The sequence below is a fragment of the Fulmarus glacialis genome, unplaced genomic scaffold (genome assembly GCF_000690835.1).
Source record: "Fulmarus glacialis isolate BGI_N327 unplaced genomic scaffold, ASM69083v1 scaffold47101, whole genome shotgun sequence".
NCBI classification, from domain to species: Eukaryota; Metazoa; Chordata; class Aves; order Procellariiformes; family Procellariidae; genus Fulmarus; species Fulmarus glacialis.
The window spans coordinates 7832-33514 of record NW_009195546.1 but is presented as its reverse complement, the minus strand read 5'-3'; the positions used below and the strand labels follow the sequence as shown (position 1 = coordinate 33514).

General features: G+C 34.6%; 1 protein-coding gene across 1 annotated transcript; it reads right to left on the bottom strand.

Annotated features, from left to right (window-relative positions):
* On the bottom strand, nt 1–25180 carry LOC104084329 (attractin-like protein 1; the record flags this gene model as incomplete). The annotated part of the gene is made up of 7 exons (XM_009588112.1): nt 1–155; nt 4533–4716; nt 7466–7545; nt 10515–10558; nt 11189–11473; nt 23770–23857; nt 25006–25180. Coding segments are annotated over 7 exons (1011 nt in total), but the record flags the coding sequence as incomplete, so codon positions are not given.
* Nucleotides 25181–25683: the final 503 nt, after the last annotated feature.

The following is a 25683-nucleotide window of genomic DNA, read 5'->3' as shown; positions in this document are numbered from 1 at the left end:
CTATATCATATGCAAGAAAGTCAGCAGAAAAGCACTTTGCACCATTACTCAGGGAAGTATCATTATGAGTGTTTCCACCAAAAATAAGCATAGCTCCATTGATTAAGACAGCTGAATGAAGATACCTTGCAAAGCCACTCTCTTTCAAAATAGTCCTGCAAAATATAAGAATAAATTAATACATACTAACATGTGAAAAACTATATATAAACATCAAGAAAATTTATAGATCAACAATACAAAATACAAGGAAAACACTAAACTGAAACTATTAGTAAATATGATGAAATGCATTCTGACTGTTTCTAAGATTATGAATTTTCTCATGTTACAACAAATATATTTAGCATTCATTTAAAATGTCATGCTTTTTTTTCTACTTAAAAAGCCAGTTTGTCAAATAACTTATCGGAAATAAATTATATCATGTTTACATTCTTCAGAAGTGATTAATATGGTAAATTTTACTCAAAATTGAATGAAAACCCATTCATATTATTAATTCCTATTCTTATATATCCTTAGCCAAGTTGGTTTTTTTGCTCAAGAGATGCAATAAGAATTCTTTAGAAGGCTAAAAGAATCTTTAGACCATCCTAAGTATTGGAAAAGGAGAATTTTTTTTTTTTTAATTAATTGAACACTCAGACCTGGAAAAGAAACAGTAGAAGTCACTCTAGGTATGATGAAAAACACTTGCACTGCTTCATAAATATATTTAGGCTGGCAAATTCAAACATACAGAATTTCAGTACCAAAAAAAAAAAAAAAAATAGTCCATACACATTGAGTCTTTGATCTCTCTTCATTCATTTTAGCCTGTGTCTGTGTGGTTTGCTTTGTGCCAGAACAATAACATGGGCCCAACAGTAGTCAAGAGCTATCAATACTACAGTTTTAAAGTGGCAGGTGTGGGGCTACTATACAGAATACAGACTTGATGACTTGATTCAATCACAGCAAATAAATTTTACCAAGGGAGAGAGTAACCATTTGTGGGTTTTGCTAGCTTGAATTAGTTAAATAGACCAGCTGTAGAAATGTTTGTGAAGAGCTGATTATAACACCAGTACAGAATATTATTTACATTCCCCTAATAACCTTTTATTTGTCTCAGTAATCTAACAGTTTTCAAGTTTATACTCTCACTTTCACTTGTGTTACTGCACACTGCTCACACCTGCAATTAAACTGTTTTGTCATCCGTTTCCTGTAACAAACATACTGACTTGACAATGTTTCCTTCTAATTGAATAATACTGTCTCTCTTCTCTCTAATCACACTGATAACATTTGTTCAATATTTTTACATCACCATAGGGTTTGGGGGAGAGGGTTTAAAGTATGTTTCATTGTTTTGACATAATGATGTAAATCAATCATAAACTCAAGATATTTTTTAAGTGATAAGAGATTGTATGTTTAAACAAGCTGAGAGGAAGGCATTAAACTTAAGTTCTCATATTGTCATTTAAATAGTCCCCCTACCCCTAGAAAGTAACATCAAAGGAAATACCAAAGAGTAAGTGAGAGTAAATGAGATTTTTTTTTTCTTTGTTAAAAATGCAATGAGTCCTTCAAGCCACCAGCATACCCACCAATGTGCTATTGTTTTTAATCCTTTTTTTTGTTCTGTTAAGTGACTTCCATTTTTGTTGTGTATTTCTGATTAATATACTTTGAAAATAGAGCACCACATAAGTGTGTTTTTCTAACCAGGAATTAGCTTGATACAAAATACTCATTGCACGTGATATTTGGTTTCAACTCATCAGTTAACAACATATAAAATTAGTAATGACAAGAAAATAGAACAAGACATTATTTTTAACAGTTATTTTCAACTAGTGATGGAGGAATACTGCTGCTATAAGTTGAAAAAATGATGATATACTAAGAACAAGTTGTCCTTATCCATTCGGACTATAGATTTCTTTCTGTCTTTTGCTTTACCGGTTTTCTACAGCTCCTACCTCCTAGTTTACAGAATTGTTATACACTAGGCTCTGTCTTGATTATCCTGCCTCGCAGCTGTCTACAAATAGTTGTCTTGCTCACTAAAGGCCTGAAGAGCCATACACTGTTCCGGGGAAAACTAAGGACTCTCTTTTCTCCACAGTGGATATAACAGCAGTCCCCACAGTTTTTCTTTGGGCTACTCACTTTTCTACTTGTCACCCAACTGCATTGCCCCAGCCCTGGTCATACAGGTTGGGGTTTTTTTTCCCTAATTTTTGCATATTGTGTGCTGAGTTTTATCCCTCCTGATAACAGTAGGGATAACTGATAACTTTTCCCCAAGATTCAGCAGAAGTGGAAGTGTAATACAGACCAAGTTTGTTAATTTGGCCATGATTTTCACTATTCATTAGCATCACTGATGAGAGCAATCTTCAGAACTCTCCAACACATATCAACCCCATGCAAATTATGTGAGAGGCTCGGCATACTTTACACTGAATTCATTATTTATGCACATACATGTGTATCTGCAAACATTAGTCCATGTTAACTATACCAATGCCAAGTGTTGCATACAGCAGCATGGTATTATAATGGTAATAGAAATACCCAGGAGCCAGCAGGTGCTTCCACTGTTTCAGGCCATTATCTAAGCCCAGCACCACATTGCCCCCAACTGCCAACTGCAGCAGTATGAAAGTAATGCAAAGCAATGCAGGTATTACAAACACTGTAATTCTCCATTGTATATTAGAAATAACGTTTACCCTAGGAATTAAAATATCGTCCCCTCACATTCCAAGAAACATAAAGCTTATGCCTAATTGACACGAAGAAATGAAAACCCACATGTCACTGAATAAAACAAGTAATCAGCTTTGTATACCAAAACTTTGTACACCAAGAAGGGGGCCTACAAGAAAACTGGAGAGGGGCTTTTTACAAGGGCATGTAGTGATAGGACAAGGGGTAATGGCTTTAAACTGAAAGAGGGTAGATTTAGATTAGATGCAAGGAAGAAATTCTTCACTATGAGGGTGGTGAGGCACTGGAACAGGTTGCCCAGACAAGTTGTGGATGCCCGATCCCTGGAATTGTTCAAGGCCAGGTTGGATGGGGCTTTGAGCAATCTTGTCTAGTGGAAGGTGTCCCTGCCCATGGCAGAGGGGTTGGAACTAGGTAATCTTCAAGGTCCCTTGCAACGCAAACCATTCCAGGATTCTATGACTGAGTGAAGCACATGAACCTCAGCCAGATCAGACAGAGAAACAGAGAGTGAGTGCAAGAGAGAAACGGAGACAGTGAGGACAAGCAAATGCAAGTGTGAAAAAAGTCATGTACATGGGCATGAGAAAGCCATCATGATTCCACCTCTTCCTCATAACCCATCAAGCCAGCGGCACATTCAGTTGCCTCACTGAGTGCTTTTAATACTGATTATAACACGTCACAGATACAGTAAACAAAGATTTTATTACTACGTAAGCGTCATTACCCCATCCTCTCAGCCAGTTTTTAGTCCCATAGTACAATTGACTTCCAGTGTAATACTCATGAAACGAGTAAGAGTTAAGTTCTCTACAAGCTGCAGAGAATACCACATTAGGGTAGATAGAAGCGTTTGTTATTAGTTTTTATATGAATAATGAATAAAAATGTTTCAATAATTATTATTAAATTGTTGAACAGACCTTCAAAGGATACAATATCACTTTGTTCCAAGAATAGAGTATAATAAGAGAGCACTAAAATTCCAGCAATTTAAAAATCCATTAAAAGGGACAAAAATTTCTTGTAATGATGTTTCCAAGTGCCATGAGTTAGTGGCATTCAAAATTAAGAGCCTCAGTGAAAAAAACCCATGTTTCCAACATCTGAGAGCAAGTCTTGTGTGCTTAAAGTTAAGCCATTAGTGCCCAACACAAATATTAAATTGCAAGAATAAAATGTTCCAAGAAATAGTTCTTGATCTCAAATCATCTCTGAGGTAAGAAAAAACATTTAAGGTCACTTTCTATACATAACACATAAGTAGCTTTCATAAGGTACAATAAACTTGAGGGACAAGGAACTGACAGAAATAGAAACACCAAGAACATTAATAACTAAGGATCCCTATATAATACCAGGAATTTTCTCTCTTATTTCTGACAGTTTTGTGAAAAATAACCTTCCACAGTTCTTAGATTTCTCCACTTATTTATACAACAGGTACTTGAATGTGCATCACCAGTATGTTCGTACCATGTGGAAACAGTACGCGGGTACTATTTCTGCATGGTGGTTATGTCTGGATAGGAGAACCTTTTCTTAATTTTTAGAACATGTGCAAAGCTTCATCCCTGCCATTCCTTCGTAGGATGCGTAGCTCCATTAATCTGCTGGCTAAAGTCTAATCCCTCACCACAATTCTTCCATTTTGTTGCAGAGAATGTACTATTCCACAACATGCAAAGGATATGGAGACACCTATGTGACTTTACTAGAACCTTACTTTACCTTAATCTATGCTTATGTTTTCTTTTTCAGTAACAAACAACTTAGTTTCCCACATTATAAATCCCACTTACCATGTCCGAGTATTAACTTCATATCTGTAAAGATCATCCACCAATCCGTATTTATTACCAGGTAATGCTTTGTATCCACCATGGACATAAACAGATTTTGTCAGTTCATCATAGACACTGGTATGGCCATATCCACCTTGCACAATTGCTCCTTTTGTTTCTGGTACGAGCCAAGAATTAGACCCTGGAACAGATGTACAAAAGACATAGGTTTAAGGCTTACTATTGCTAACACACAATACTAGGAGTTTTGAATATATAAAATCATTTTCACTATAACTCTAAATACAGCAATAACTAGGGACTTGTTTTAAGAAGTAATGTTATACCAACGTATCAAAATATCTGCAATTGGATATTATTATTAGACTATTAACTGCTATTCTTAACTAAATCACAAATACATCGTTGTTACAGGTGCCAGGCAGTATCTCATACTCTCCCATGTGTGAGTTCAGCACACACACAACACCAAAAAAAAAAGCCCAAACCTTTTGGAAAATAGGAAATTAAGAGTTGCAATTAATTCTCTCTCAATCATAACTTTGTCCCGCAAGAGATGGCTGATGAGAATTCAGTGCTCCAGCTACTGCAGCTGCATTAGGAACACCTGTACTCAATCATGGGGAAAGTGTCTGGAGAAACCTAGCAGAAACTGAACTGCTGTGAGTTGTGAGAAGCATGTAATGTAAGGTAGCTTAAAGTACACGTGGATACAGATAGACACTTTGCTAGTAAACTGTAAAATTACTGAGCTAAAATCAGTTTCCAACTACTGTTTCTTAGTTACTTAACTGCAAATATACCTACTCAGTTGCTGAAAACTCACAAAAGGATAATTTGATAGCAGCTCATTAAACTGGCACTTAAATCCACATTTTACATCACATCATTAATAACTGCAAAGAGACACCAAATAAAACCATTCACAATAGCTGTTACGACTGAAGAATAAAACACAATTGGAAACTATTTTACCATAGCAATAAAAAAGGCAGAGAGGTTAAGTGACTTCTTGTTGCCTGTGGCCCTGAAATTTCCATTTTTTTCCCTTCCATCTTCCCAGCTGATGCCACAAGCCACAAAAAGAGCAAGCTAGGGGGTAAGTATTTCCTGTAGAAGCGAGCCTATTTGAAAAGAGCCTATGATGATTAGGCAGCCAGTTCTATGGATGTGAAATGGAAGAAATAATTCACTTACAGCCTCTTGAAGATTATGTCAGAAGAATAGAAAGTGTGGACAAGGACTTCCAAAATGGAGCAGTCTCCTAATTCTACGATTCTAAATTGTCTGCCATTATAAAGTTATTTATCCAAGGCTAGCACACACCACCATACACCTTGCTTCATCTAAAAGTTAGTTTAAATTCCATTTCAATTTTTATCTGATATTATGTAGGTAGTTTAAGATTACCTCTTTTTCCTTTGCATTCTTCTGTTCAGTGAAAAGACTCATGACTTTCAGTTATTACTGTTGCTATTCTACTTTCATTAAATGGTTTCCAGGCACTGCCTCTATAAGCAAGTTACATTTTTTTTTCAATAATGAGTACTTACAGCAAGTTATAAAGTACACATTAAACTGGAAGACTTGTGCTGATTTTAGTGTGTATGAATCCTGATATTTGTGTAATACACTATTTATATCTGACACAGTATATTTACATTATTTATATGTAGTGTAATATAACTAGTATTTTATTCCAATCTCTAGTTGGATATTATCAAGCTATTAAGAACTGCAGCTCTGAACACAAACATCAAATTTGTACCAATAATACTGTATTTTACATACATATTACCTTGCTAACAAATAGATTTACTTGATACAATTTATGTAAGAGGGTTGGTGAGGAGTCAACCTGCAGATACATCTTTCTATCACCACCACCATCCGCATTTTTTCATTTAAATAGTGATCAGTCTAAAGATTGGCATATATGTTTTTCAGGGAAAAATGACTATTTCTCCACATAAATTTACACAATGGTGCTGATCATATGCATAGTAGAATATTTTGCATTTATATCTGACTGGTTCATGTAGCATTTAGAACATTGTCACAGTAAAATTGCATATTGCATAGCTTTACATGACTTGCGCAGAAATACGAATAGCTGTTCCTTCTTGTGTAATAAAAACCATATGTGATGGATAACTAGCTAAATTTGAGAACAGAGGTACAGCAACATCTTTGAAATAAAAGTCAAAAGTAGTATTACAGTTTCTCCTTCTATTTCCCATTCTAAAATTTAGTTGAGCTGTCTGAATTTTGAATACTGGAATGTATATATGCAGTTTTGATCTCTTTCACACTTCTTCAGCATCTTGAATATTGCATCATTCCAACAAAAAAATACACTTCTGTCTGAATTTAAAGACATTACTATGCATATGATCTGCTTTTTTTTTTTTTTTAATAAGCAATTCATTGATATGGATTTCACCTATCTTTTTTTTAAACATAAATCCAATTTTTGTTGAAGGTATTTACATAACACTGCTCATGCTCAAAGAGATCCCACTCTTTCTATCATTAGATCAGATTAAGTCCTCGATTGACCAAATCAGTCATGTGAAACTCTACGTCTTTAACAGCTTAAAAGCCAAATACAGAAAGAGCTCTATAAATAAATAAACCAGAAATAAGGAAATAGGACTTTTTTTTTTTGTTTCCCAGATTTCAATTTGTAAGTATAATAGACAGTGTAAAAATAAGGTCAAATGAATTTTGAAAAAAAAACACAAAAAAGAAAGTCATTCCAGTAATAGGGGATTCTACTTTTCATTTGTAATTTGACCTTTTTCATCACCATCTGGGCAATCTTCCAGAGAATTCTACCACATAAAGTTTCTCTTGAAATGCTTAGGCAAGTCACTATGATAACTTCAGATAATTAAATCTGTCAGACACTAAACAGCTGGACACGTTACATGCTGCAATATTCTGGTCACCTTTGTCAAACAGAATCATGCACTTCATGTCCAGCTTTACCACGACCATTTCCAGGAGACTGGTCAAGTGAAAGAAAAAAAGAAAAAAGGCATCTACAAAAACATGTAAACAGAAAAACAAATTACAGCTGAGATAGAAGCTAAACTCATTAATTTAATAAACTGAAGCTGGGGGTATGACTCCATTCCAAAATTCTGACAGACACAGCAAGTGAAATTGCAGGCCCAGTAGCAAGCATTTTAAACAAAGCTGGTTAGATATTACCAAAGAAAAGCAACCATAGTGCTGACATTAAAGATCAGAGGGAGGAGAGAAAGATCTGGACACGTAGGTATTCTCAGTATCTGGGATTCAGTAATGTTCTTGCTATAGTGTCACAAATTATTAGTAAAATTTGTAAAAATTAGTAAAATTTGTAAAAATTAGTAAATAAGCCATTATAACAGAATGGGATTTGGGCACTGAAGAAGCAGCAATCAACAATGTTGAGAGGTGCTGGGAGACTTCTTAAGGATCAGAATGAGTGCATTTTATGACACTGTCACAAATTTAAGGTGTAATAATTGCATAAATTTAGACACTATCAATTCACAGAAGCAGCCAAAAAACATGCAGAATGAACTGGATGATCTTGGCTACTGGAAAAAATGCATCAAAGTTCAACAGTAACTTAAAGATATTGTGCACTGGGATTAGCAATATGAACTTCTATAAAATGGAAGCTCATTAGTTGATAATGATTGAGAAGAATGAGTAGGAGCACTGCGTCATCAGAGAAAGTCTATGAGCCATTAATAACTTTCTCATGGATGAAGTACAAATGTCATTTTACTACATACCAAGTGAGGTGTTCCTGATAAAGTAGGGTTAAGGTTATTTAGCCAGGCACTGGTGAAATCTCACCTAGAATATCCCACAGGCTTTTCTAATCATCCATGTTCAAGAGAGATGAACTCCTTGTGGAAAAGGTACAGAGATGAACTATTAGAATGAGAGCGGAATAGATGAGGTTGCCTTAATTAGTCTTGCAAAAGGGAGGATTGGTATCTATAAATATAATTCAAAGAAAATTCCAGGAAGGGAGATGGGTTGCTTACATTAAACAACGTATCACCCAGAGAACAAGTGAATATAAACTGGCCATTGATAAAGGTAGGCTATGAATTAGAAGATGCCTCGCTGCTAAAATTATAACCAATTTTCCAATCACATCCAAAGATATAACACCATTCCATCATCAAAGAACGCAAAGCAAGTGAAATAAGAGACAAAACCTTATTCTTTCTTTTAGTTCATTTTTTTGTATGAAACTGATTAGGATGGTCAAATCAAGAAAAACTGCAAATTTGAGCAATAATCATTTTATCATTCAAAATAGAATCATTAAAATAGCATTTTGAGATAAAGTTGTTCTAAAAAGATGTTTGTTTTTTTTTTTTTTAATATGCAGTAATAAATCCACTAAAAATATCCAAGGAAAGGGAGATACATTGGCCTGATCTGTCCTTATCACAACACAACCTTCGAACAGATTAGGTAAAAAGAACAAATGTCCACGAAACACCTCAGTGCACCACCTTCATTTCATTGCAGTTACAAACTTTAAAATTTTTCAAGCAACCATGAAGCTTATGCTAACTTACAAAAAAGAGGAAACATGTTACATCATAGGGCCATTTCTTTTAACACTATTTCAAAGAAACATTTTTAATCAAAAGCAAAGTATAACCTACTTCTAAAGTCATAAAAAAATTCAGCCTAAAAACCAACATGATATGCTGCTAATCCAAACAAATCTCTGTCTTCTAAAAAAAATAAAATAAAATCACAGAAGACTTATTCAGAAGTTTCTTAATATACAAGGAGCTTTTATAAGCCTCAGCTAAAACAAAACACCATTATTATATTCACCTTGAGACTCACATTGAGATTCTTAGAAGGTTTATGACGTATTGCTAACCTAAAGGGACATAAATTTCCCTGGGGAGTAACCCAGAAAAGCTTTATGGTTCAAGTTAGTAAAATCATTCACATAATCCCCATACCAGGATTTATTGGTTCCTCAAAAGTCGTAAGTCAAGGTACAGCAAGAAAGGACAACAGGAAGCTCTTTTGTTCCTGCAACAACCACCATACCTTTGGAGTAGAAATGAATTCCTGTACTTTTGCATGGTGAAAATCTGCCCGCAAACCCTGTCCGATTTTTCCAGAACGTATTTGACTTTTATAGAAATCACTTTCTTCACTAATCAGACAATGTGAGAGAAATTTTCAGACCACACACAAATCTGATTCACACGTTTTGTTAATGAGAACTACATACCTATGTGAAAAGCTAGGGAATCCACAAATAATTTAAACTTCTTTAGAAGTTTCTTGACCCAGACCACATGGAAATCAGAGTCCCAGTAACCAAAGAAGGCTTTAGCACCAGAATTCCACATATCAAGTTAATCAAAGTTAATTAACAGGACTGGATCACTAGAGGTTTAAATTCATACGAACCAAAGGGTGAGTTGCTTCTTTCTATGCCTCTTTTTTTCAGTAGGCATCTGGTAAATGCTTGAAAAATAGCCTTCATTAGAACTAAAAGCCATGGCTGATAACATTTAGAAAGAATAAAGCAGTACAATTTGAAATGTTAAGGCAATGTATGTTTTAAAAGCAAGCAGAGAGAGAAAATGGGACTCTAATTTTTCTTTCCATAACGTCAGAAGCCCTTTTTTATAACAATTTTTTTTTCCTATTCAGGTGGGTTCACAGCAATACTTCCTGTGTCTTTTAAGTTTGGATTCTGAGCTGCTGAAGTCCCAAAAAAACTAGTCATTCTTAGTTCAAACCGCCATCTGGAATTTTATGGTTAAAAACGATCCTACAGCTGCAAAACTGTAGATAAATGCTACAGCTGACATAGAATCAGGAAAGTATACCACAAAATTTATTTAACTTAGGAGGAGGGGAAGGAGGGAAGTGCAATGCGGTAAAATGAAACATGAGAATTATCCACAACAGAAATGGTTCAGTTACAGCATATAGACCATGTTCTGCAAAGCTCTGCATGCAACAATGATCTTTCATAAAAAGATAAAAAAACTATCTTGGTTTATTTAATTCTAGCATTTAAAATCACCCCCAAGAAAAGCTTGCCAGATCGCAAGGGAAATCCCAGACAGACATGGCAGTTATTTACAAAAATCAATGTTAATTTTCTCTTATTTCCTCTGGTAGCAACATGTATACACTTTACATTTTGAAAATCAGAATGAAATTATTACAGCAACATTAAATAACCTTCAAAATAACTAAATTATTGTAGTAGGCACTGTTCATTGTATTCTGTCTTGCTCTTTTTTTGCTCTACTTATTCTTTTTCACTCTATCTACTCTGTGGTAAAAAACAGTAAATCTGTGGTAAAAAAGTAAGTTTCAACACAATAAAAACCACTGGGTGGAATTTCTGGTTTCAACATTTGTCCCCCCTGTAGAGTACCATGGCCATGTACGCAATAAGACATAGTCAAAACCATTATACTCCAAACATATATGAAATGTTACTGCTTAACAAAAAATCTGATCTACATAATTTGAAGGAAAAAAGATGAGGTTTTATTTGTTTTGCAAAATACATATTTCTCTTTCTGAAAACTGGCATGTTCTTCACTTTAAAAAAAAATCAGGATTTTTTATTTTTTAATCAGTACATAAAAGAAATTATTTGAAAGTGACTTACTGATGTAGTATTCTTGCACAATGCTTGTGTAACCATATATGGCAGAATATCCAAAAATTATAATCATAACCACATCTCTGCTGTCCAGCTCTACTATGTGTGCTGAATGACCTTCCACAGCATATTGTTGGCCATGTACAAGCACTGCAGGAGTTCTGGTACTCCATGTTTGACTGTGTATGTTGAAAATCCACAGCTCATCAGTAACATTGCCGTTATTTGTTTCAATTTTGCCTCCATACATGTAGATGTCTTCCTGTAAAAATTAGAAGGGAGAGAAGATACAGCAAATAATGGATTACAGAAAGATAACATCTGAACTGCATACTTCTGTGCTTCGTAATATTTCATAACTGAACAATCTGATTTAAATCTTCACATTTAACTAATACTACATTAACCAGCTCAATATCAGACACTAATCCCAGACAATGATATTTAAACTAAAACAACAATGATGATAAGGAGACTATTTCTCTGAAAAATAAACCCAGCCATGAAAATGACACCAAAATGAATCTCAACCAGATTACTTCAAGCAGAAAAACTTTAATTACATGGCTCTTCTAATTCATACTGCAGCATTCTATTAGAAAAAAAAAAAATAAACAGAAATTATATTATATTGTCTTCTTAAGGAACAGTTCACAGAACTAAAATGTGATTTTCCACACACGCAGTCTACAGGGATTTCATTCAGCATGTGTACAAGAGACCACATTCTCTCTTAATAGCAAAGTAACTTAGGTCCTGAGAAACTTCACAGTAATCAGAGTCCAAAGAAAAGGGACAATGTGTGTCCAAAGAAAAGGGACAATCCTCTTGGGCACATATGCTAAAACCAAATCCCATAGGGGGGTATTTTGAGTGCTTTTAAAGGGATGCAAAACAGATTTTCCAGTCTTCATGAACCACATAAATCAAACAGCAATGCCATCTGTTTTGATAAGTGATTAATGATTTACTTAAATATTGACTGAAAGGAAATCCTTCTAAATCTCAAACTTCATCTAGAGTAGCAAACCAAGGCATACGAAGTCAAAGAACAAATTCCAGCTTGTTGGCTTCACAGACTGGCTCAAGGACAGTTTATCCTGGGTAAAAAAAACTGCCTCTGGTTCTGAGAATGATACTTAGTCTTTGCTAGGACATACCAGAACCACATACACTCTGCATCCCATCTGCAGGGTGTTTGTACAGTTGGCAGTTGTCTTCTACATACTGCAATGTAATACTCCAGGGTTTACCCTAAATTCAATCTTACCTGGTTAAAAAAAAAAAAAAAAAGGAACCTGCAGGCTTAGCACATTTGGCAAAGTTTTGCTTGGCATGGAATACTGAGCCTCAGAAAAAGGGACTAGAAGATAAAGAAACTACCTAATATAAGAAGTTTGGATCAACCATGCAGAAATTTCAGACTTATTGTACCAGGAGCTGATGGGATCTAAATCGAAATGTAAACTGCATGCTATTATCATCATACACATCAAGAAAGATGAACTCAACCTGGCAGGCATGTAAAATATAGATGATCAGTAGAATGACAGTCTATTTAATCCAGCAAAACAACAGAGTCCAAGACCACATGAAAATCTTCCTCATTACTCAGAGAGATTAGTCAGACTGACCAAACTGTCTGACCTGTCTTCAAGAGTACACTTGAAATTTATGCAAGATTTTCAACTATATTTTTATTTGAGGCAGGGAAACATTTCTTGATTTGGAATTTAAAGTTGCTCCTATGCAGTGATTCACTGTGTTACCAATTAGTTTGGACTGGTGGTGTTTGAACAAAAGATGTTCACATCCTTCAATAGGAATTTGTAGTAGGATTAGAGGTATATATATATGAACCTATTCTTTTCCTATGAGATAAAACAACATTTCAAAGAGCTTGGTGAAGACCCACAAAAACTGTAAGGAGGCTGTGCGCTGATCCAAAGGAATGGCTTGAACAAATATTCTTAAAAGGATTGAATATGGCTCATTCGTTACACTGCCACATCAATCTCAAAAGGCAAATCAGCATCGCTAACATAGTAATATTATAATATTATATTATAATAAATAATTACTTATTTATTTCTTTCTTTATAAATGCAGATAACAGAATACAGCAGAAAGAGGGAGCTAATTAGGGAGTTGCAGGTGCTGTATAACAGTATTTGAAAAAAGGATTTCTGACACTGAGGAAAGACACTACACAAAAAAAGGTGACCTAAAGAGCTGCATGAACTTCGAAACAATTACTCAGACAGCTGACAGTAAGAAAGTCCTCCTCACAGTTCTGCTTAAATGATTCAAAGTTCAGATAAAAGAACACTTCTGTGAGGAGCAATCTTTATAAATGACACAGCAGATCCTGTACACAAGGCTATTCACAGAGCAAAAGACAAGAAGGTCATGACAACTGCTTTATCAACCACAAAAACAGATTTAACTAAGCTTCGCTCAGGGCTATTTCTGAGATTAAGAAGCTCCTAGTGCTGCTAAAAAACACTTTAAAAGTTAGTGATGATCAGCTGAACATGGAGAAAGAAAGGCTCACCAAAGCCAGTAGAAGAAATACAGAATAAAAAATGAAATTTTTTTTTAAAAAGTTACATGCATAGTTATACAGAACAAAAAACAACATCCTAGGCACGTAAAGGTGGACATTTATCTGGAAAGCCTAATCAGGAAGAGATTGTAGGAAGCGTACAAGTGCAAATGGTCCTAAGCAGCCTAAAGATTGTGAAAGAAAAGAAGGAATTCCCTTATAAACTTACACTACCTTTATAACTTACTTATAAACTAAGTATAAATCAAGGTATATGCTAAAGGTGAGGCTTTCTGACAGACACAATACACACGATATAGAGCTTCAAGAGTGCTAGTACACAAAAACTGCTGACCTTTAAATTAATAAAGCATACTAGATATTTGTTTATAGTAAGATAGCATACCACAACAGGAATGAGATTAAAAACAACACACAAAAAAGTATAAAACTGAGAGTCCTTGTGAAATTAGTGAGGAAAAAGTGTCAAGAATCTGGCCCAGATGGAAGGTGTTAAAAGTTGTACTCCTCAGCCTGGAGGAGGGACAAGACCAAGAGGCAGATTCCAAGGAACAGGTAACAAAACAACAGGCAGATAAGCACCAAGAAGATACAAGCTCTCCAACACACTCATATTTTAAAGTTTTGACAGCACGTGTCAAAAGCAACACTTTTAATCACAGTATCAGGTAGTGAAGGTGAGTATTTACTCAATAAATTAACTTTGGTCATTTTAGATATATTACTTCACATTAATAAAATTATTTAAGAAGTTACATAAACCTTTAAAAATCTTGTGTTTTTTCAATTAAAATGTCATATAAATATTACCATATGAAAATGGAAGTATATAAAACTACACTGTATACTGAACTTGTAATTCAGAGCTCCTGCTCAGTAGGGAATTCCAGCAAAAATAAGAAATTTTTTGCTGTAAACTGAGCAGGTAGGCAGCTCATTCATTCATAACATTCCAACCTACAGATCACACCAGCTGGTTTCTTGGCAACTGTTCAGGTGCAAGCCAACAAAACAGCTAGTATAGCTCCTGTTAGTTTCAATGGAACCAAAACTTTCCAATAGATGTTTCCATTTTCTCAAATCAGGTTTTTTCCCCTGAGAAAATTATTCCAGTAGAAATTTTTTATGAACCATATTGATAAAGAAAGATGACAAAAGGTATATGATCTGTAAATAGTTAACTGTGCATATTAGGTGGAGAGGACGAGAGCAGAAGGCAGGAATCATAAGAGCAAAGCCAGGATTTGAACAAAACAGTTAAATCACATTTCTCAAGATAAGAAGAAAATATTCGTTTGATCTAGTATTTCTATTACAGAGTAATGATTGACACACACATTTCCACTAGCCAAAATGGAAACAAGAGAGTAACTCTCACACAGAAGAAGAACTCAAACTGTGACAATTTGGAAAGCCTGCTGAAGGAATTAAGACAATTTAAGACAGTAAAATTCCTCTTAATTTCTTCATCAGCATCTTTGGAAAATGTGTTTTTTTAAATAACCAAATAATTCAAATAAAATTAAATTCCTTGTGGGAGAGGGTAAAAAAGAGAGAGTGAGACTCTTCTCAGTATTATCCAGTGAAAAGACAACAGGTGATGGACACAAACTGGATTACAAGAAGTCCAACTTAAATGTGAGAAAACACATTTCTTTTTACAGTAGAGATGGTCAAAGACTGGAATAGGTTGCTTAGACACATTGTGGAATTGAATATCCTTGGAGCTGGAACCAAACTCAACTGGAAGAAGTCTGGAGCAACCTGCTGTAGTTGACACTGTTTTGAATGGAGAGCTGGTCAAGATGATCTCCAGAGGTCCTTTCCAACCTCAAATATTCTTTGTGATTCTGTGAAAACAAATTTTTAATACAGGCACATATCTGGAGAGCCTCTTCCTTATTTAATTTTCTATTACAAACAATAACAAAAATAATCCATTGGATGATCATGAATAGTATCCACACTGTAAAAGTTAAAGTATTTTTCTTTAAAAAAAAAACAATCACAAAAACAGAAATTTTGAAAAGTCACTTACTTTGTGTGACTAAACAGATGACACAGGAAAAAGAGTTCTGATTAACAAACAGTCTGAACTTTACAATTTGAGGGCAAAATTCTTTTAGAAGCCGGAAAGAGAATAAAATCTTTCAATGTACATTTATCCTTAGAGTTACAGTAACAAAGAAAGTCAGGATCTACATGAAAGCACTAATTTCTGTAAATTAAAAAAGGCTCCAAATCCAAAAATAAATCCTCCTTTAAGTGAGTAATCATAAACTAATATGGTGATTTGTGCCTTCAAAGTTTCATAAAAACTGACAAAGTAACCCACAGAATTTCCACAAAATAGGTAAATAAATACTTATTTTTAATACAGGTAAAAAGATAAAAAATTGCAAAAATGACCAGTGATCCAGTATGCTTTACTTCAACTGTCTCACGTTCCTGATTTCCAAGGATGTGTACTTGGTAATTCCTGAAAAATCATGCCGCAACAGTATCACCTAGCTTTTGCATAGGAGTTTTAACAAGACTTCAAATTGCTTCATAGAGGAGCATTTTACAGTGAGAAAAAACTGAAACAGAGCAAGGAACCAAAAGAGCAAGATCACCAAACAAGATCACCAAAGAGCAAGTAAGACCAGCCACTTGTCTGATAAGTCCCAGTCAACAAACTATAAAGCAGACCAGAGTACTTCACATTGAATCCTGAACAAACAGACGGCCAAAATCGTTAGTTCCTTTGATCTTTTACACCATATCTCAGTGTTAATATTGATTTTATATTTCATATATATGCAGTAATTCACTACTTTTCTGAAACTTATATTTTTATTAACTTAGACTTTGTAATTTTTCTTTTTTCCTAAAAGAACAATACTTGCCACCTGCTCTGACTGTACCTGGGAACACTACACTGTTATGCAAATCCTGCCTGCATTCCAAAAGAATCTTATCTGGTAGCTACCACAAAAAAAAGTGTAAAGAAAATGCATAAGGGGGTAATAAATAATCCATTTATAATGAACTGGAAGTAAATTAATCATGTTAAAATAACCACATAATTTTCATTTTATATTTCTTAACCATATCATGGCTGCACAGAAAAGTTTATCTCTCAGAAACCAGTTTTCTGCCTTAATTCTTATATAAGTCAAATCTGTTCCTGAAAATTTGGCCAAAGAAATGCGACTCACAAACCACATGAAGAACAGTCATTCTCCATTTTCTTGAAACAAGACTATCAATCTGTTTTCCTCCCTTAGACTGTACCCATGCATTAAATTAACTTTATGTAAACTAACAGGACTCAAAAGTTCATCAGAACTTTTGTTCTCTATGCTTACCTGAAATTTCTAAATGTTTAGCCAAATCTGTACATCATTAAGAAATTTCTGGAATTTTTTTTCAAGCAAAATATAAGACTCAAAAAAAGTCATCTGGCAATAACTCACCCATTACAAGCCTGTTTTCTGCATTCAATACGTGCCACCTGGTTTAGGACTCTGTAATACCTCCTCTTCCTTTCCCCAGACTATTACCTCTTTTAGTATGGTAACAAAATCTTTTATGTGTTTTATCAAAAAAAAAAAAAAAAAAAAAGAATAATTAACATCTCTACTTGATGCCATAATCTTCCCATTAGATCAGGGCTAACAGACTGGAAAGCAGCCTTCACTTAACTCTTCCTCCTGATTTATTATTCATAGCTTATTGTGGAACTATATGCTCACTGAATAAGAACCTGAGTAAAAACTTGCGTAAGAACCTGCTAAGTTACATGAGGAGCATATTATAACCTAAGCTTCCCAAAAGGACCAAATTTAAGACAGTACATAGTGCAGCAATTTGTATATCAGGAGGTTAGCCTAATCAAGAGTGCTCACTTTATTTCTTCACTATTTATTTCCATAGTTTTCCACATTGTTGCTGGCTACAGTTAAAGGTATTAATTCCTTGAAGGATTCAATTAAGTCGGTTCCTATATATCTTAAAAGCCAATAACTTTTTTCCTGGACTACAGTGGCATTCAAAATATAGGACAGGAAAATAAGGTAGTGTGCTTTTGGAAAAAAAAAAAAAATTGAAATTTTTTTTTTTGTGAACATTCCTACATTTACAGAAAACTAGGCTGAAGAAAAGCACACAAATAAAACTGTGTGAACAGACCTTTAAAACTGCTGAAGGTATAAGCTGGAATTTTAGCAGACATGTCAGTCTGATCTTTTGTACATTTAGTATTTGGATTAAACATGTTGGAAAGAAGGAATAAGTAACGGAGACTGCATAGAAAAGTATTAACTAGGCATCTGCTTTTAGATCTGCTAGACATAAAAACTGATCATGCTTAGACTTTGACTTTCAAACCAATTGGAATGAATATAATGTTTAAACAAGGAATGAAAAACATCGCACTTTTATGTAAAAGAACCGATCTCTCAATGAGTAAGGTCCACTTAATTGAAGAGGAACTCTGAGTAGGCTTTTATCTAGACTACGTGCAAAAAGCGTATGACATCTCATCTAACCAACTTCTTATATACTTCTGAGATCTGCAAATCAGAATTAGAAAGCAAGTTGTGCATAAGATGTAATTTAACATCATAAAAGAATAAAACTATGCAGCTTGGTGGTACAACCTGTTAATAATTATTAATAGAATAGTTAGAAAGGACTTTTACATTCCTAGTGCTATTCCAAATTATACTACAATAGCCAACAAAAATAAGCATGTAAAATAATAGAAACAAACCAATTGGTGAAAGATTTCGTCTCACTCATATTAAATCAGAACAATTTTTTACTCTTTTTTGTTTTGTTAGTGCTAACTTTTGATTAGACTAATAAAAAATACCAGAAAAGATATACAGACTCAACATCAATATCAATTAATTTGGAAACAGAATCAAAACAATTACCCTTTTTCAATAAAGCTTTAAAATTGGAAGTAACATTCATAAAACTCAGATGAGTCAAGTTAAATTTGACTACATATAAAATGGTCCATATACTGGAAAACATCTTTACAATTACTACTATGTTAGCCTGCCTGTTTGCTTCATTCCTATTCCCAATCTCAAAGGAAACAAATCTCAATGCCCAGTCATCCTTCCACTGTCTTGGGACTACTAGCAACAGTTTAATTACGAGGTCAAATTCTGTGATACAACCACAAACTCACTACTGCGTAAACTCCCAGCAGTGACTATATACTCACCCCATATGCAACTCCCTTTCTACTTTTTTTCAGGGATCTAGTATTTTTCCATTTACTGTCTAGCTCTCTACCCAGTCACTGTTTAGCAAAGCTATATGTACCAACTTGAAAAACCTCACAAGCCATTTCCTCCACTCTCTTTATAATCCTATTTCTTATATGAATTATTTCAAACTATATTGACATTTTTCAGTATCAAGATGCCAGGAACTATATATAATCTTTGGGATACAGAAGAACCAATTGCTAACAGATATAGGTAGCACCTTTCCAATAACTGCTCTGAAGAGACACTGAATATAATAGTATCTAACAGTTTAGTTGGTCTAAAAGCAAGAACACTTTTATACTCTCTCCTCTATAAATGCATAAAAAGTCTTAGTTGCTTGTTATAACTAAACATCAGTGGGAGTCTTCTGATCTTTTTTTTTTTTTTTCAGAATAAAGAAGTACGGCACTTCAATTTTAACTAAAGAAGCTTTCTGAGGGAAATGGGCACAGTAACTTATTTCATTCTCCACAGAGTCAATTATACAGCTTCAATTTACCTTGCACCACAATCAGGCAATACTAGCTCTGTGCTCCAGTCTAGTGCTAGGCTTTGAAATCTCAGGAGCTCAAGTCAAAAACTTAATCTAATTTCTGCTCTGTGGATATTTTTTCTCTCAACTATAAAGGAAACGTTACACAATGACTAGTACACAGCTCAAAACACAGCTCAAAGCTGCCATCTCTAGGTATTACGTTCTATTACTCTTCACACTAAATTATTTTCTCTGTTTTTTCAAGAGACTGAAAACTGAAAGGAAAAATATCAAAAGTTTATCCTAACAAGTTAATTTAAGACCTTATTTCAAAAGGATGCACTTTTTCACTTGAAATTTCTTCAGCTTACATGATCAGTTCCTTTTGGTCCATGTAATTTTTGACATTTGACGTAATCACTAGTACAAGCAACATATTAGTTAACTATTTGACATGAGTGGTGCTGTGTTCATTATTAGTGAATTCTAATTACTAATTAACATGTGCCTTTGACAACAGCAACAGCTTCTTCACTACACACTTCCTTGTAGCTTTAATATTAACAGGAGTTGCATTTCCTCACTGAGATCCAAAAAGATCTCTGAATTAATACAGGTCTATTATATTTAATATTTGCTGGTAAAAGTATCTCTAAAATGGTTACCCTTTAGTCTGGAATATCTCAAGAAAATACTAGCACTGTCAAATAAAAAGGTTAAATTATATTTTAAGCCTTTATTCTGAGCTGCTAAATGATACATTACTTGAATATTTCCCAACCAGAAGGTCCACATTCTACAAGAACTGTAATAACCATAGATACTGGTTAGAAGGATCTGCCCTTTCAAAGAACCGATAATACATTAGTAATGAATCAGGGAACTGATGAGAAGAAAAGCAATTTTTGAGTTGATGTTGGGGCATGCACAGAATCTAGTTCATATTACTACTGAAAAACATCTCCGGAAGAGCAACAGATGCCAGCGGAAAAAAAAAAAAAAAATCTACCCAGTCCTACAATTCTGCTTAACTTCAAAAGGAGCACTATATAAAAGGAAGACCAATCATAAAAAGAAACCAACAGCAACAACCAACAGCAACAACCAACAGCATAAAATCTGTAATGACAATATGAAGACATTTTAAGGACATCTGCTCAGACCACATGAATGTTTCCTATTTAAGAAAAACAAAACTTCCCATTACAAATAACAAAATAAATAAATCTTAACTTAACAGGAGGATAATGGCGACTGTTAGAAGAAAAAGTGTACTTCAAAATAAAGGCTCAAAAACTCCAGCAGATTAAAACGCAGAAACATATAAAGGCAAGCCATGAAGCAGTTTAATGAGCTGCCTGCAAAATTATATATAAAGCACTAATACATCATTTTTCAAATGCATTAGAAATACAGCCAGCTAGATAATTTGTGGTGCCAACAGACAGTCTGAAGAAGTATTCTGAGAAGATAAAGCCAGAGCAATAAAATGAAGTTAATTTTCCCATGTGAGTTCTTCATGGTAGACTTTACAGGTATTTCCATAACAGAAATTAATACAGAAGGTTATAGTAAAAAAAAAAAACAACCAAACAAAAAAAAACCAAAAAACAACCTAACAACAACAACAACAAACACCACTGACAAACTAATCAGCAACAAGTCACCAGGATCAGTTCTGAAGGAATTTAAGAACAAAACAGCTGACCCATGTCTGTAGTGTGTAACTCCCTCCTTAAAAATGCATCAGTACGAAGAGACTGAAAAGCAACAGACAGAAAGGACAGAATTCAGTGAACACATGGATGAGACAGACAGACTGAGGAAAAGTCTAACAACTTTTGAAAACAGAAGTTATATCCTGCAAATCATTGGATTTTCCTGAAGGAATCAAAGGTCTGGTTGATACAGTTATCTGGAATTTCCAAAAGATGCTTGATAATATTCCTCATGCCTTGAATAAAACTAAACTGCTCTGGGAGGAACAAGGCAGATAACACAAGGGTAAATAATTTGATAAAGAAAAGTTTGGGAAAAAAATGCTCACTTCTTAAATGAATAGAGGTCATTAGTGGTGTCCCACAGAGATCTACAATTGGGATTTGTTTGTTCAACGTACTCAAAAACAATCTACCACAGGAATGAATGGAAAAATGACAACGTTTTTTTGACAAAACTATGTTACTCAAAATAGCTGAGACAATGGTCAAAAGCAAAGAATTGCAGAAGAATCTCATAATACTGAATGGGCAATACAAGGACAAATAAAAGGGTACATAAAAGTTCACATAGATAAGCATGAAGTCATGCATACGAATAAAAAACAATTTTAAGTCTGTACATAAGATGGTGGGTCTGTACATAAGATAGTGTACATAAGACTAGAATGAGATCTTGAGGTTAGAACTGATAATTCTGTGAAAATACCAGTTCAAAGCCAACAGCAGATTTTCAAAAAGCCAAAATACCATTAATAATTAATAGCAAAAAATTAGACCATTAATTCTATGACATCAATATCTGAGGTACCAATACACTAAAGACTGTCATTCCCCCTATCTCAGAATGGATATAGTAGAACTAGAAGAGCTAGAGGAAATGACACAATGTTATCTAAGGTATGAAATAGCTTCCTTCTGGAGGATTATTAAAAACACATCTAGCAAGGAATTTTCAGCATGAAAAAGAAATGATAGAGAGAGGATATGATATAGAAAATCATGAGTGGTACAGAGAAAATAAATGGAAAACAGTGTAAGAAGTAGGGATTATCAAAACTAAACCACTTAGTACCAGTTTCCCAAAGGGTGGTTTTTCTTCACAAAGTGCACTGGAATTCTTAGTCACAGCGTGGTATCAATGCTAAAATAAATATATGGTTCAAAAAATGGGAAAAATATAAAACATGGATTCATAATCTTTCCACAGAAATACTACCCTATCTTAGAAAATCCCAGCTGCAAACTAGGACAATACTTGGAGGAAGCTTCTATAAGTTCTTGTCATTTTTTCTTATATTATTCCCTAGGCATTCACTGTTAGCCATTATTCAAGACATGTTACCAGGCTAGATGAACACACTGGTTGGTCCGACTTGATACAAACTTTTTTGTTCTTCACTATTGGAGGTGTCTTATGCAAACAACTGAAAATTTGGGATACAAATACTGTATTTCTCTGTCACAGTTAACAAGTTTTCCATCATCTGTACAAGGCTAAATTATGCACTGCATTCACTTTTGGTCCTTTATATTTTGGAGACATGACTAACACAAGCCAAAAATCAACGAATTACCTAAAGACAATTTTTTTTTTTTTTAATACAAATCATTTCTGTCTCTATATTCTTTGAGTACAAAGAATCCTTTTTTTCTCCTTTTTTTTTCATTAAAATAAACCTTTAAAAGTGCTTTCAATAAAGCAGCATGCAGACTACATGATACCAGTAGAAGCAAAACTGCCAGCAGTTCATATTTATTTGAACTCACAGTAAAACGATACTATGGAACAACAGTTTGTATTTTAATACTGGTCTGGTTCTTTACTAAGAATAATAAAACAAATAAAAATTTTTTTTTTACTGTCATGGTGTTTAGGTCATTAACAGGCCTTAAAGGCTCTGACCAGCCTTACCCAGGGCTCAGCCATGGACCTTCAGTCCCCCACTGCTTGTGATCCTGCCTCCTGGATGGAGCTCGATCTGCGATGTAGGTAGCTTGTCTGCTGGATGGACCCCTCAGGCATATGTTGTAGCCTTCTCTCCAGTCCTGTCTCCGGCCCTGTCTCCTTTTGCTCCTGACTGGACTCCCTGGATAGTCCCTGGACCTGGATCATCGCTTGCCATGCCTGGGGCTGTCAGAGGATCCTGCTACCAGCACTCAGCTCTGCCTGCTGGGCTCAGCTCCCGGGGATGGTGCCTGGTCAGTAAGGGAACTGCCCACGCTGGAGTCACCCTTGTCTCCCAGCTCGCCTTCCATTACTGCAGTTCCAATTATATTAGCTCCCTTTTATTGGTGGGTTTAGCTTTGAGGGTTTATGGTCAGCTAATAAGTGACTTAGATGTATTGCATAATTTTTGGAAAAAGATTGTGCAATAGTTCTAAGTACTGAAGAAGACACTAATACAAAATGCTTAGGGACTAGAAATTAAATTATCCTCAAAAATCTATGTTCATGATTAATCATTTTAAGATCGCTGACAGCACACACAAAGAAATTAATTAAATAGGATGCTGAAGAGTCCAAACCTGATATAAAGCAAGAGTGTGTCCATATCTCTGGAGTGGCCCTTTGGATACAGGTACTACGTTCCATATACTGCTTTCCAAATTGTAGCTAGAAGAGAAATAGAAAAGTAAACATTTTCTACCTGCAGAGAAATAGGGACTTTTGTATGTTTGAACTAATTTCTGTTTGGCAAAGTGTGCACACTTGATCAGTCACTGTTGTTTATCTGACATGGTAATTTGTTAGCAGTAGTAACATGGTCACGTTTAACTGTTACAAGTGTACTAACTAGTGATAGTATACTAAATGCTCATCAATAAAAACAGAAGCAGCTCTTTCAGGGACCCATCAAAAATCTCAGAAAATAGGACTGTAATAAAAATCACCAGACTTACAAGAAAGTTATGAAACTAGATTGCTAGGCTCATTGTTATCAGTCACACCAAAAAAAAAAAAAAACCACTAAACTGCTTATGCCACAGTATTTTGTACTACTTTGAAAACTTACTGCTGAGCTCCCTCTCAGCTGTATGATTGATTTTAATTTCCATTAAATTTTATTTCACAATTAATCCATTATTGGATTAAAACACAACAAGATGGAAGAGAGGTAAAAAATAAGAAGACAAAGACAGAAAAGGAAATCACCAAAGATGATGGGATTTGTTTTGGATGATTGCAAAGGTGTGGAAGAAAACAAGAGGTAGACAAAAATAGAGTAAACATGATAATAAACATATCCTAATACTCACATTTACCACATTTAGGGCCTGTACATATATACAAGTCACCATACAAACTGTCATAAATATAAAGAAGTGAAATATGGATGACCTGCCTAACCCTCCTGGCAGGGCACCAACAGGCTAAGTGCATGCATTAAATACAAGTCTCCTACAATTATAAATTAACTTCAGTAATGCAAATAGCATTCTAGATGTACTATCTGAAAACATCAGCACATGGATTTCTTACTGTTTTATCACTACAAACATTTTTATGCTTTACAGCAATGTATAGCAACAGTTTTCACAAAACTGAAGAAATTACAGATTAGTATCACTTATGGATCAATATTACCCATATTTTAACTTTTTTTAATCATAAAAAAATTACAAGCAGAAAATAACACCATTATAGAATCTAAAAACATATAAAACTTTCAGTTAGATTACAGGATAGAGTCTACCTCCCTGGTAAGATCAGTTTTCCCTAAGCCACATCAGAAGGGATCTGACAAAGGAGAAATCACTTACTTCAACACCATTTGGAATGAACTGTAGTTAAAAGTGTATCCACCAATCACCCACATAAATTTCCCATGTAGGACTGCCTTATGGGAAGCCCGGCCCACAGAAGGGCTGAATGGCTTTACGTTTGGTAGAATCCAGTAAGACTCCGTGGAAGGGACGTTCAAAGAACAATCTGGACCTGTTTTGTAAACAAATGTGCAGTTTGTACAATCTGTTAGACAGGGATGTTAAAGCCAATAAAGCAGAAACAGGGGAGGCTTAATTACAGATGTCAGGATTGCTCATTCTGATAAAATACAGTATACACTTTTACGTTTAACAGATGCTCAATGAAAAAAATTGCCGACAAGGGACGTCAGTCAAATTGAAAGCATTAGATTAGCTCAAATAATGATATATTTCTGCATTCTACTCAGAAAACATACTGTATGAGTCACAAATTGAAAAAAAGGCATGATGCATCATATTTTTAGATGCTGTTTAGGTCTAAAATGTGTAGCACAGTATACACTGCATGTTACCTCTGGAGAAAAACTATACTGCATTTGAACTAATCAGAGTAAGCTTATATCAAAGCAAATAACATTACAGTAAATTAAGTTACAATACAGATTATACTATATTAAATCTCAGGAATCAAAACTTGCCCTTTGCCAATGCCATTCTGCATTGTCTTTCAAG